Here is a 14,339-nt window from a genome sequence, read left to right as displayed (position 1 = left end):
TTTATAATAATAATTCAATGGTTCAATATTTAATATCCAATATTTCCAATATAATTAAAAAATCCTTTTTTAATTAATTCCACATGCTTTCAAATTAAAATCAAACCTTGTAAATAAATACTTGAGAATAAAATCTCATATTAATAACTTTTCAAAATCAAACTATCAATTTAATTCATTCACCAATCAAATCATGTAAAACATGTTATTCAAACCAATCACTTTCAAAGATATCTAGCCATCTAAACGTACTTTGATGCTTGCTAGAAAAACCACACAAAAAGAATCTAAAGAACTAGTACTAACTGTTGCCACTCCCAAACATTTAGTAGTTGGTAGGGCTCGAACTTATGTCACAAGGTGAGTTCCCCACCAACTCCACCAAACTTGCTTATATATATATATGTATATAATTCACCACAAAGTAGATGTATACGACGGGAAGGCGGAGGTCGATTTGACTGATTTCGCCGGCAAAGATGAAGACGAAGATGACGACGGAGGTCTGGGTTGGTTTTCAAGGAGAAAATGGAGGAGAGGAGAGGAGAGAGAAAATAAAGAAAAAATTGTGATTGTCTTCACCGTGCGGGGCATGCGGCCAGCCACATATAAAATTTTGTGCTATTGTTGGCAAAACCGCTACTTCGGTTTAATAAAACCGCTACTTCACCTAAAACCCTTCCTTGTGGTAGCGTTTTATCCCAAAACCGCTACTTGAATGGCGGTTTCCTCATTATTCCTCGTCAATTTTATTCACTGTTGAACTTCTCATTTTTATTTCTTCCTTACTCTCTGCCATTGAAGCGTACTCTGAATTCTCCATTGAAGCGGCTTCTGAGCTTTCTCTCCGCCATTTAAGCAGCTTCTGAGGTAATAAGCTTGTTTCTTTTCTTAACCTTCGAATACAAATTTCGCAATCTAGGGTTTCAATTATCAGTATAGTCAATTTAGGGTTCTTTTATGATGGATTTAACTATTGATTGTTAATGCTGAATTTATGATGATTTTAACGAGCAATGCTGTTGCTGGAATATTGCTATGTTGAAGCTAAGGGATATTTATGTGATTTTTCGAGCCTAATTTGATAATTGAGTCAAATTGATTGCAGGAATTTGTTTATAACCCTTTGATGCTAGGACGGAACTATGAAAATGGATCTTTTTTCCCGGGAACGGCCTCCCATCGTGCCCTGGCTCAGGGACAGGCCTGCCAAGAAATCGGATACATACACATTGATCAAAACGAATTTTCATATAGGAAGTGAGATATTTTGGCCCTATTCTTTTCATTTTTAAATATATGTTATGTTTATGAAGGTCCATAATTTAGAGTATCATCGCGATTTGGTAGATTAGACATTTATCAAGCAATTCTTGTTTGGTTCCATGAATTATATAGATTATTTATTGAACAAAGGAATCTGTAATTTGGCTTATTAATAGATTGGATTCCAAGCAACGTGGTTTTCGACCTTTCTGGTATAACCTGTTCAGTCACCTCTTCATTTTACATACCTCCACACTGCATGGTTTATCAGCTCACCCTCCACCTCCACCTCCACCTCCACATGCCTTATTGCCTTTGGAATGCGACAATCCCCAATGATTGCTTACTTGGGTATATTCATCGGTCTATTTGTTTTACTAGCTATTAACTTTTTATTTCAGCTGGTAATGGTTAGCTATTATGGGGTAGTTGTCACTTGTTAATGGTTTATCTAATAGGTTGATCAAAAGTGTTAAGCAAGACTAGTAAGTAGTACGTAGTAAAAATATGTGAAGGAAATGATTGATTTTCTAGCCTTGTCCGCGTAGATGTGTCTCATATATTCAGAAACGCGGTGGCTTTAGCTGTGAGTAGTTGCCATGGCCCATGATAGAGAATTAGAGAATGGTTTGTTGGAGGAGAGACGGAGACAGTTTTATGGAGAATCATATCTATTCTCATTAGGGTACTTTTATAATGAGACATCAATATGCAATCTTCAAGTTACTGAAGTATTATACTAAATATAAATTGTTTCATAGGGGATTAATAAATACTACAATTTTGACTTTTTTTGAGGGAGTAAACTTGTTGGACTACTACAAGTAGGCTTAGAAGAAACCCTCTCCAACTGAACCCTTTTTTTTTTTTTTTTTTTTTCACATAATAATAAAGCCGAAATGCACCCTGAACTATTACATCACCCAAATGAAATATAAAAATCTGAATTTCTTTATCCTCTTTGATCCCATCGCTACCTAATTTACCCCACCCCCTCATGAACTGAAAGGAGAATTATACAAGTGAATTGGTACTTTTTTTGGTCCAATAAAATTAATTGGGTAGTGAATTACAAACCCGTACTGATTCTCATACTGATGAATTAGGTAACACTGCTATGATCACATGTGTTGCTCTACTAGTTTACCTATGGGAAATGCAAGATGATTCTAGTCTTTGGATTGAGGATTGTATACTCGTATAGTGAGATGGAAAAGAATGTTGCTGATAGAGTGATAGGTATTACTTATATTAAAGAAACACGGTTGAAGAAGTCCAGTGATTTTCGAAAAGTTTATTTAGTAATTATGTTTTAACTGGTGCTCCTTGTTAAAAGCATTTAGCATGCTTTGCTGCAGCTCATTTGTTAATTTGGAGATGACGTGAGTATGGTGAGAAGTAAGGACTTTTATAAAGGTGATGTGATTTCTCTTCTTCAGTCGTAGTTTAGGCTTTTCAAACTTTGATTTGATCAACAAAAGTATCCTAAGGACAAAAGTAAGGCTTTTATCTAGAGAGGTGAATAAAGATAGACATATTGACTGTTGCATGAGATTTGGAAGTATCTATTATTGAAAAGGGTTATCACTGCAGATTTCTGGGGATAAAGAGCTCTAATCTGAACTTCTGAAGTCCAAATTCTTCTGGTGTGATCTTGTCTTATTGGTCCTTGAATAAGTGTACTCTATGCCATGTTCACTGAGCTTAGTACTTAACAAGAAGTCTTTTGCCGAGATTCCTAGTTATATAAATGTTGCAATCCCTTAAAGTAGATTTTATAATTCCTCCTAGTAAGGGCATCTGGCTACCTCCTATTATATCCAAACCATCTTATCTTAGTCTCTCTCTCTCTCTCTCTCTCTCTCTCTTCTTGTTTTTTTTTTTTTTTTTTTTTTTTTTTTTTTTTTTTTTCCATCGCTTCTTAAGTATTTACTTTTTTTCTTATCAACTACATCAATTTGACCTCCCATTTGTTCCTATCAACGACCATGTCTTTGACGAGTAGACGTAGACTTATTATTATTTCAATTCTTCTTGGGTTCATCATTTCTTCCCTTGCAATCCTTTCACCTTTACTTATTATAATCATTTCCTCCAACTTACAAAGCAAGAGAAAAGGGGAAATATCATGCTCGAATCCTAATTTTTATTTATTTCTATATAGGGCCATGTTTTATGTAAACTTTAGCAAGGCTAGATCCCTTTTCGTCTGACTTTGCCTCTTCTCTTCTTAACCTATACATACCATCTTAGTCTCATTTATAGCATCATTTCATCTATAGAAGCTATTCCCACCTTATCTCTTATCCTTTTATTCTTGACTCCATCTCTTAATGCATGTTCTCACATGAGCTTGATCGTAATGAGTCTGAGCTGCACCCATGATTTTTAATGGCATTTATTATGGTTGAGTACCTATTAGGCATTCTCCATAGGAGGCACCCAATTTACAATGGATAACAGATTAATCTATCTCTCCATTACATATTTAACCCCAAATATATGAGACACTGTACTTTCATTTTATTACCTTCTCCAGTAATATCTTAAGGTCTGCGGTATCCCACATGTCCTCTAACTTACTCTAAGTTCTTTTTAATTCTTCAAAACAAGAAATCCATTGATTTTAAGGTTTCCCTCCTAATTTTATAACTTGTCATTGGCGCCTTCTTTAGTCTTGGAATCTCATACACTGAAACTGTAATCAGAAAATAACGTACACCATGGTAATGCTCCTTGGAGGCTTGGATTGTTGTTCTTAAGCTTGTTATTATTGTAAAAAGAACTTAAAGTAGGTCCTATCAGTCTATCACTGTGCTTATCTGGGCTGATGTGTCTATATTTAGTCCGATTAAGAAGCTTTGACATCTTTACTTGATGTGAAGCTCATCTAGAGCTGTACCTTTTCCATCTTTGATGCATCTCACCTGATCAGGTTTAATGATTTCACCGTAGCCCTCACTAATCTAAATTGTGTGCCTTTCTTTCTTTTTGTCCAATTATTGGTATAACAGTTAATATGCCCTTATTTTGTCTGATACAATTGTTTTCTTCACCCTTTTGTTAGCAATCCTGTACTTGTTCTTGTTTGCTACACTTTTTTTTTAAGAAAAAAAAGATATGTTGTTACCTAAGACGTTGTATGCCTCCCTCCTTGATATTTTGCCCTGAACTTCTTACCGCCTAAAATGATTTGGACGAACAGTATCAAGTATCTTGGGTTGTATCACCTCTTTGAAGGAGCCAAGGAGGGACACTTGTAGAATTGTTTAATATGCTAGAAGAGAAAAGTATGGACTATAATATGCTTGTTAGTAGAATGTATAAGTTTTATGCTTTCCAATGCATTGAACATTTAGCACCAATTTTCATCTATCACTAGGCAAATTCACACTGGAACTGTTTACTTATCTATAATAGTATATTGGTAATTGGTAGATTGGGTGTTTCTTAGAATTAGAAGAAAATGTTACTCCCTATAGAAATGGAAAATAGAAATGTTTATTATAGAATTCTAATTTGTTTTGTTTGCCGCAGATATATCCTCAGATTTGACTGTGATCTCGCTATATCTGCAGCTGATTCTATATCTTTTGAGGGCAATGTTTCAACTTTTCATTAATCATTACAATGAATTGAATAGTGATAACTTAGCTGATTATTGCACATGACTCTCTCCATTCTTACTTTTTTTTTTGAGTGCTTTTGATTAGTAGTTTGGTTAGTTGCCTTTGATCAAGAGTTCAACATAAAAACCTTCTGCAATTAAGGCTGCATTTGTTTACCTTTACCTTCCTTTACCTCATCCGAGGGTTGGGGTCTTGTTAGAGACATAAGAGTGATGAACTGATATGGTATTATGGATTTTGAATGGTTTGTTAAAGTGCATTTTGGCTCCCTCCTATAAGAATCAATTTTAATTATGTAGTGACGGGTGCTCCTTGCTAGATGGTTACTCACTTCATGACTATTTTATGGTCTATATTTGTCTTTCATCTAAGTAAAAGTGGAAAAATCTTTAGTTTATTGTGGTGTGAAGCTGTGAGGAGAAGAAATAAGGATGTAATGATAGGAACAGAATTACAAACTGCATATTAACAACCTTACTTGTTTATCACTTGTCTAAAGTTGCAAGTTTTAAATTCCTCTCTAATCATTCTCACTTGTTGGCGACCTGTCAATTTGATACTCGTAGACATCCCTTTTCATGTTCAACAAAGTGCAATTGTTACAGAAAAATTTGTTCTCTTTATCTATAATGTATTTCGATTGAATGGCAGGTACTTTGACCTCTATAGTTGTGAATTTAGTGATTAATTGTTGTATTTTCAATTGTAATTTGTATGGATAACTTTGTTGTTTGAACTTATTGGATCCTCTTTGACCATGCTCGTGGTGGTGGTACCTACTGTTTGCTTATCTCGTTGCTATTGTCATTTTTGGTATTGTTATCCATGTGTTTGTGTTCGTATTTTGTGACAATCAATTTTTACCATTAACATTTTATATGTTTTTCAGGCACAAGAAGCAGAAAGAGGAAGATATTGTCATTTGTGAATGCAAATTCAATCCTAGTGACCCTGAGAGTGCTTGTGGTGATGGATGTCTGAATGTACATACCAGTACAGAGTGCACTCCTGGTTATTGCCCTTGTGGTGTAGTTTGTAAGAATCAGGTGATTTGCCGTGCTTCCCATCGTCATCTATTATGTCATTAGGATGTTTGTTTGTGATATCTTTACTTCTCCGTTCCAAATTGGGCTTCTAAAATAAGCATATCTGCTCACCTGGAACAAAGAAAGAGTTTGAAAAAGTAGGGAAGGAAATACTCTGGCTGATTGTACAGATAAATTTTATTTAAATCATAATGGCACTAATGACGGGCGCACTTCCCCTTGGTGCCATTGTATTGGAGTTTCTGAGTTACATTTTATGATGTAAAGCGTTGCTGAGATGCTCTAATTTATCCCCTTACCATCCCTTCACATAGTTTCTTAGAAATTGTCATGTAGTGAACTTTCTTTTGTTGGGTATTATGCAGTCAGCTTTTACCATTGCTTACAACAAGTCTCTTTAAGAATTATCTGTGCTATGCATGCCCAAAATACAAAATTCTGTTTCCTCTCTCAATTCCTGATATGCATTTGCTTTACAGAAATTTCAGAAATGTGAATATGCAAAAACCAAGTTATTCACAACCAATGGTCGTGGATGGGGTCTTCTTGCTGATGAAGAAATTAAGGTATTGGTCATTTAAAAGCTTAAACAACTTTCCATCATTTTACTTTTGACTTACTCAGTTACTTAAGTTACTTTACCAACACTGTATGATCGGGTTCTGATGGCCAGTGTGTCCTTTTCTACGTGTAACTCTTGAAAGTGTTCCTACCTAAGAATGAGGTTGCTCTACTGCTTTTGATGACCTGACACTTTTTATTATGTCTTTCTATATTGATTTTTTAAAGTGAATTTATGACGGAACTCAATATCTGTATAATTAATCCATGAAATTAAATGTATGTGGATAACCCTTTAAAATTAAATGTATGTGCAGTTTTTCTTACTTGCGTTAGTTATTTGTTTTACTTTGGTGTCAATGAAGTGCCACCAGAATCTCATTTTTCACAATCTATTTCATTTTTCAATCCATCTAACTCCTTGGCTCAATACCTCAGGCTGGACAGTTCATCATTGAATATTGTGGTGAAGTAATCTCATGGAAAGAAGCTAAGAGTAGAGCTCAAGCTTATGAAACCCAAGGTATGTTGTTTGTCTTTGGCTTTGGTAAATTTGAATTTAAGTTCCTTGAAAACCTGCTGTTGTTGGTTGGAGGTTGCTTAATAAAACTTGGAATTTTTCTCACGTCAAGGTCTCAAGGATGCATACATTATATCTCTTAATGCCTTCGAATCTATTGATGCAACTAGGAAGGGAAGCCTCGCTAGATTCATCAATCATTCATGGTGAGACTTACGCATAGTTTTATGACTTGTACAATCCAAGTATAATCCTCTCACTGCATTCTCTCTTTTACTTTGATTTCACAGTCATCCAAATTGTGAAACAAGGAAGTGGACAGTGTTGGGGGAAATAAGGGTTGGCATATTTGCTAAGCATGATATTTCAGTTGGAACAGAACTAGCATATGATTACAACTTTGAATGGTATGGTGGTGCAAAGGTGCGGTGTCTCTGTGGTGCTGCTAGTTGTTCTGGATTTCTCGGGGCAAAATCTCGTGGTTTCCAGGTAAATTAAGTGATGATTGGGAGGTTATGAGTGCTATATTCATGTGTCGCAAGCATAAGCTGTTTTCATGGTATTATAACTTCAGATATATTTTAAAAGAATGCTTAAAATGCAGTACATAAATAATTTCAACAAAATGGGATGTTTCAGATCTCTTGAATGGATATAGGCAAGTTTTTTGTTGTAGGATATGTAATTCGTATCAGCTAGCCACAAATAATCTAGTAACTTGGCTCCGTATAATCTATCTTGGTAAATTCACCCATATCAGGCAATGCCTGGACGTAATTAGGATGGGTTTCTTCTACTGTTAATTCTGAAATAAAAGGGGGCGGAGTTTTTCCACTGCAGATACTGCTCTGTTGGTGATTGCATTTCTGCAAGATGCAATATATGTCAATGTAGTCATCACCTGTTTTGTGTTTTTGCGATTTATATTACTTCCAATGAAAAGTTTCTTATATTGCTGTATTAAGCTAATTTTTTCACTCTTTTATTCACACAGGAAGACACGTATCTGTGGGAAGATGATGATGACAGGTAACATCTGATTACAGACACTAACGGTCTTGTGTGCAGCTTTCAACTGTCTTTTTTTTTTTTTTTTTTTTTTTTTTTTTATTTATTTTCTATTTTTTATGTAGCTTATATCTAATCTGAAAATCTTTGTTGACAAAACTGTTTTCCAGTGATCTTGCTCAATCTGTTTCTCATTTTTTCTTTTTAGTTTGAAGCTTCTACTCAACATTTTAATCAACTACTGCTATCTTTTTCTCTCCTTAATGTCCCCCAGGACTTAAATAGGCATAAAAGACTTCATATGATTTTTCCTAATTTATTTTTCATGCTGACATTTCTTTAGAGCTAGGTTTTCTGGAATATTCCATACTTAAGCTGATTAATACCTATAGTTTATTGTCGGAGCCCCTCCCTAGGCATGCAATTATGGCTCTTATCTTTTTGTGTAGGTCTATCGTCTATGTCTTCTATCTAGTAATTTACTTGTGCTGTTTTCCCTTTCTTTTCCTCTCTGGCAATATGATAGTTATATATTGTCAAATCATGTATATGGACATTAACATGTCAGCTTTTTTTTTTTCCACAGATACTCCGTTGAGAAAATTCCTCTGTATGACTCAGCTGAAGATGAAGCTTCAATGCAAACGGTTACAAGTACAAACTCCTCCAAAATTGAATTTATGATGGATGCCGATCATACAATTGATTCTACTCTGCTGAATATTGATCCACTTGCTTCTATTCCAGCAAATGGTCTTGCATCCATCTCCCGAAATTATCCTCTAGCTAAGAAAAAGCTAAAACGTTTGCCCAAGGGAAAGTCTAAAATTTTGGCACAAAAGGAATTTAATGCTAAGTATGTTGTCTCCCTTCTAGAAGCAAAAGAAGCACAACAAGAGATCCTGATGTATGAGGTATAAATTGGAGACCTGACTGGCTTTTTCATAAATTTTCAGTTTTCCTTAGCTGCATCTGACTGGTCTAATAGGCTTTAGTTTTAACACATTCTTTTAATTTTTCTTAGTCTCATGCTGGTTTCCTATCATATCCGTCTATGATGTTAAGTGAAGTGTTTTTACCTTTCTTGTGCAAGTGTATTCTAGGTGCCTACGTGCTTTTGCAGTATTTACTAGGTCTAAGTAGTTCATATGTATCTCCATTGGAGTATTGTTAAATTTTTGGCTACAATAATCGAACGTACTACTGCCTTGTTTTTGTGTACGATTACACTAATTCAGCCTTTTCATACCCTTTGTAAACAAATTGTCTTTTGTGGGCCATTTACAAAAAAATCTTTGTACTGATTTAAATTGGTTGGGGGTGACCGGGTGAGTGGTGATGCCCTTCATCCTGACTACCCAACCTTACGTGAATGTAGACTGAGTTGTCACTGTTGCTTTGCTTTATCAGGGCTGCATAACCAATGGTTAATACCACATTATGTGGGTTCAGTCTTTGACTTTATTGATGTTACATGGTTTTGCAGCCTTTTTTCACCTTCTTTTTGGGATTATATGGCGGTAAATCTGGCAAGTGTAGATTAGTAGTCTTCCGGGTTCCTTATTAGGTTATTTTTAGTGGTTCTAGCTGTTTCTTGTACAATTTCTGATGACTGTGCACTCCCAATGCAGCTTAGTGCTAGCATCCTCAACCTACGTTTCCAAATTTAGCAATTACAGTTGTATGTTCTGTTCCTGAAATTCCAGCTTATAAAAATTTGAGTTGTCATAACTAGCTGCAGACAGATTTTTTCCGGGCTTTTTGTCTCACTTTTTATTGTGCAGGAAATGAAAACTGATGCAAGCTCCAATCTTGAATCTTTGTACAATGAAATAAGACCCGCTATTGAAGAGCATGAAAGAGATACACAAGATAGTGTACCAACAAGTGTAGCAGAGAAGTGGATAGATGCAAGCTGTGTAAAATTGAAATCCGAATTTGATCTGTATTTCTCTGTCATTAAGAATGTCGTGTGCGCTCCAAAGAACTCTCGTGACGTCAGGCAACCAGGTAATGATATGGATAATGGAGTTATGCTGTTGACTAATCAATGATATCATGCATACTGTTAATCTAACCTGTAGTTTCAATTGTTTCACATTAAGGTTGTAAAAATGAGAAGCGAATAGGAATAGGTTTGCCAACTGTTGTAGTTGTAGGCAACCTCATTTTTATCTGTTGGGAGTAGACACTAGACAAATGTACATTGCAATTATTCTTGTCCTGCAGAATGTTTTTTTTTTTTTCAAGAAAAAAAGTAGAGGTTAGGAGTACAAGATGTAAGATTTGTAATTATATGTGCGAAGAATTAGTAAATTTACCAATTTGCTTGATTGTTCAAGTTTTGAAACGATAACTCCAATTAATGATTACTCGTTCATTGGATTTAAAAAGAAGTTACATTATACTCCCTCCGTTTCTTTTTTAGTAGAATTTTCTGGGCTTTTGTAATTTTTAGTAGTATTTTTTTTTTAATTTTCCAGGAATTTATCTGTGTTGAATTTTATGCTTATTTAGAATTTTCTGGGCTTCTATTGTCGTACTTGTGCTGACTTTTCTAACTGAAAAGGATTTTGTTTTGGCTTGGGAGCTTGTGAATGTTGTGATGTTCACTACTTTGGATGTCTGAAATCAGATTAGATTCCTTACAAATTGTTATTCAATATTCACAGTACCTTTCAATTGATATACTTTTTCTATAATTTAGTAGAACAATTGTGTTTAATTGTGTTATTGTTAGATGATTGGAGCAGCTATATTGCTATAAGAATTAATGAAACAAGTCGTATTGAAATATAATACTTCGTGTTCATGTTGATCATCGATAATGACCTTGAATATGAATCGAACCTAATGAAGCCGTATCAACCTAAAATTAGAATTGGATTACTCCTTTTCACCTCTCTGAACAAGGACGATAAATAGACTGAGCCTTTACAAATGTACTTCACTACTTAGTATGTTATAACCACATATGTAGCTGATGATATTAGACTGTTAGTTAATTTACAAGATCTCTTGGATATTATGTATGATAATAATGATACTTTTAGCTTTATTGTTGCTAGATTATTGGTATTGGACGCTTGTGTTATTGCGCCCTTAACATGTACTACGTAATAATGGCCATTGTATTTGAGTAAATCCAAGTTACTCACTTTGAGTAACATGAATTGTTACTCAAAGGGCATGTTAGTAATTTTCAGTGGCATTAGTAAGGGCAAATTAGGACAATTTTTTTTGTACTCAAATTGAGTAGAAACAGTGGTGTGGAAGAAGCAACTTCAATGGAGCTCAAGACCGGCCTTCAATGGGGAAATTTAGTGGAAGAAGACGACACCCCTACCATTTGGGGTTAACCTTCTCTAGTGACTTAGGAGGAAGAAGACCATGACAACAACTCCGATTGTGGCTCTCCGGTTTCTTTCGATTGCTTTTGCTTTCTCTCTCCTTGACCAGTGCTTTAGAATACTATTATTTTTGTATTTCAAAGCAAGATCACATTGCCATTTGAGTAACAACCTTTGTTACTTTTTATTTTTGAAGACATCAGCCTTTGTTACTCATTATGAGTAACCAGGATGAACTCACTTTATTTTCCTCTTTTAGAATAAGAGTTTAAACACGGTTTTTAACCAACTCAAAAACAAACATAAATAAACTTGTAAATTAAAACAATTGAGTTGTTTGTGTATGAGTGTGTGTGAGCTAAGAACACGTAAATATTCAAGGTAGACTCAACTTTTTTCTTTTGACGAATTTTTATTCAACCACATTTATTTATTAGTGAATTAATTAGTGAATAAATAATGACCGAACTTTTTACAAATATATTGACTGATAGACAACCTTACACGTAGCCGAAGAACAAACAAAGAAATGGTCCAAACTATTGCTTAAAAGTTACTCGTACTCTACCAAGGGAAAGAGTAGAATTGGAAGACCACCCTTAAATTCTCACTTCGTTTGTCTTCATTTGCAAAAGGTACAACACTGACCGTTGACTTGTTGACTTAAAAAGTCAAAGTTATCACCTTCCTCGAACCTACCTTTCTTTTACTATGATCACTCCATTGATTGAAAACATTCTCACTCACACAATATTAATCCTATTATTAGCTTCCATTTTTTAATTTCTCCTCAAAAATGGATCAACGTCTTGAATTCTTCATTGCAGGACTAGGTTGCTTCATTCTTCTTATGTCTCTCCCCCTCCTCCTCATGATCCTATGTGCTAAATGCAAACCAAACCACCACCGCCGCCATCGTAGCCAGCTCCCCGTGTCGCGTTCTACCTTGCCACCCGTCGATGGTTCGCCCTATATCTCCACCTCCTTTGATCCGGTTCTTTGCCACCTCTCCATGCCTGAGCTCTTCGAAGCTACGAACGGGTTTGATCCTAAGCTCATCATAGGGGATGGTAGTTTTGGCCTTGTTTATAAAGCTAAGCTACCCTCCGGTGTCACTGTCGCGGTTAAGAAGCTAGGGGAGGATGCTTTCCAAGGGCTTCGTGAGTTTAGGGCGGAGATGGAAACCTTGGGGAGACTTCGTCACCAGAATATTGTAAAGATTTTAGGTTATTGCGTGTCGGGTTCAGATCGGGTTCTTATTTATGAGTTTGTTGAAAAAGGGAGTTTGGACCAATGGTTACAAGACATGTCATCGTTGTCATTTAATTCTTGGTGGGTCCCTTTGTCTTGGGATTTGAGGGTTAAGATTATTAAAGGGGTGGCTGATGGGCTTGCTTTTTTACATGGACGGGATGTTGCAGTTGTACATAGAGATATTAAGGCTAGTAATGTGTTATTAGATAATGAATTTGAGGCTCATATTGCCGATTTTGGTTTGGCTAGGAGGATTGAAGGGGCTAACTCCCATGTTTCCACCCAAGCCGCCGGGACCATGGGTTATATGCCTCCAGAGTACCTATGGGGTTACCCGAATGCTAGTGTGAAAGGTGATGTGTATAGCTTCGGAGTTTTAATGTTCGAGGTGGCTACAGGGAAGCGGCCTAATTTGCCCGTTCGGGACGACGGATGTGAAATTTGGATGTTGGAGTGGGCTAAGAAAAAAATAGGTGAAAGAAAACATGTTGATGTATTAGACATTAGTGTACCTAGGAAAGACTTGAGAGAAGATGAGGTTTATGAATTTTTTAAGATTGCCAATTTGTGCACTAACCAAAGGCCTAACGAACGTCCTTCTATGTGCAATGTTGTGGAAATGTTAAATCATATTAGTGTAGATTCTCAAAAAGTGTAAGATTATATGTAGTTTTGAAAAAATAAAAATTATTTTAATAGAATTCAAGTTGCTTAAAGAAGAAACATAATGAATAATGAAGTATACATTTACAATAAAAAATGATATGTAGTTATTTTTGTGATCTGACTTGAATACCTTTAAATGATGTAATCTGTATCAGTGTATGATATGATTATATCCTATTGAAAATTTGTAAAAAAAATTGCATTAATATTTCAATTTCTCAAGGTAAGTAACCTAGATATTGTCTTTATGTTTGGTTTGTAATTGTATGTGAGTTACGATAACTTATCCGTGTTCACATGGTTTGCTTTAAAATAAAAAACTGGAAGGGAGAATATATTTAAAGGAGGTGGTTTTATTTTATTTATTTTATTATTTTTTAATAAAAAAACCAAAAAAGCATTATCAATGAAATTAAGGGATCAAACATCCATGAGTACATACGGATCAACCTCTTGGGAATAGTGATTCACCCAAGTTTGTTTAGCATAAAAAAGAATGAATTTAGCATGATTATGAGCAACACAAATTTTATCTTGCCTAACATGGGACTAAGAAACATATTTATAACTGATACTCCCTCCTCCCTTTATTAGAAATCTATTTCTCACTTCAAAAAAAAAAAAAAAAACTATTTCTAACATATTTATTATCACATAATAGAGAGAAATATGCTTCTAATTTAAAGATAGAAGGAGTACATAAAAAAAGAATTTCCCAAATATAGTGTCAATGTCAGTTGCAAATTTCACCTCCTTAATTCGATAAGCGCTCAATGACAAACTTGCAATCTGATTCATTTCCTCCATAGGTGAGGTATTTTAAATGACACTAAGTTCTCTCGGTCTCTCCTAAAGACCGAAATATTGAAAAGTAATCTATATGATTCAGAATAATTGGCTCATTTTGAGGCTCATTTTGACTAAACATATAGACAATAATATATGAAAAATATACATTAGTAAAAATTATCTAAAGCTAATAGTATTAAAATGGATAAAGTATACTAATTAATGAATAATCTAAAATGGCTCAATTATC

At 35.0% G+C, this 14,339-nt stretch overlaps 2 protein-coding genes across 3 annotated transcripts; both read left to right on the top strand.

Annotated features, from left to right (window-relative positions):
* The first annotated feature begins 686 nt into the window (after positions 1-686).
* Positions 687-10,306, top strand: LOC110704247 (histone-lysine N-methyltransferase ASHH1-like). Of its 2 annotated transcripts, XM_021882036.1 has the most exons (11): positions 687-870; positions 1,109-1,260; positions 5,785-5,941; positions 6,421-6,507; positions 6,941-7,025; positions 7,135-7,228; positions 7,313-7,511; positions 8,017-8,051; positions 8,617-8,684; positions 8,778-8,944; positions 9,815-10,306. In XM_021882036.1, exons 2-11 carry the CDS (start codon positions 1,130-1,132, stop codon positions 10,082-10,084), a joined length of 1,293 nt encoding a protein of 430 aa, XP_021737728.1. In that variant the 5' UTR covers positions 687-870; positions 1,109-1,129; the 3' UTR covers positions 10,085-10,306. The 2 variants fall into 2 exon arrangements, with proteins under 2 accessions (XP_021737728.1, XP_021737727.1); XM_021882035.1 differs by having other exon boundaries at positions 688-870; positions 8,617-8,944.
* Positions 10,307-11,055: 749 nt separating this feature from the next.
* LOC110704246 (leucine-rich repeat receptor protein kinase EMS1-like) lies at positions 11,056-13,368 on the top strand. Its single transcript, XM_021882034.1, has one exon. It carries the CDS (start codon positions 12,177-12,179, stop codon positions 13,290-13,292), a length of 1,116 nt encoding a protein of 371 aa, XP_021737726.1. The 5' UTR covers positions 11,056-12,176; the 3' UTR covers positions 13,293-13,368.
* Positions 13,369-14,339: the final 971 nt, after the last annotated feature.

The sequence above is a fragment of the Chenopodium quinoa genome, unplaced genomic scaffold (assembly GCF_001683475.1).
Source record: "Chenopodium quinoa cultivar QQ74 unplaced genomic scaffold, ASM168347v1, whole genome shotgun sequence".
Taxonomy (NCBI): Eukaryota; Viridiplantae; Streptophyta; class Magnoliopsida; order Caryophyllales; family Amaranthaceae; genus Chenopodium; species Chenopodium quinoa.
The sequence above is the reverse complement of the archived record's forward strand: the minus strand, read 5'-3'. Positions and strand labels throughout refer to the sequence as shown.

Excerpts from the sequence above, each read along its gene's own strand:
- LOC110704247 (XM_021882035.1), top strand. The coding sequence starts at position 1,130 with ATGCTAGGACGGAACTATGAAAATGGATCTTTTTTCCCGGGAACGGCC. Across the intron at positions 1,261-5,784 it reads AACGAATTTTCATATAGGAA|GCACAAGAAGCAGAAAGAGG; the intron begins GTGAGATATTTT and ends TATGTTTTTCAG. Across the intron at positions 7,512-8,016 it reads CAAAATCTCGTGGTTTCCAG|GAAGACACGTATCTGTGGGA; the intron begins GTAAATTAAGTG and ends TTATTCACACAG.
- LOC110704246 (XM_021882034.1), top strand. The coding sequence starts at position 12,177 with ATGGATCAACGTCTTGAATTCTTCATTGCAGGACTAGGTTGCTTCATT.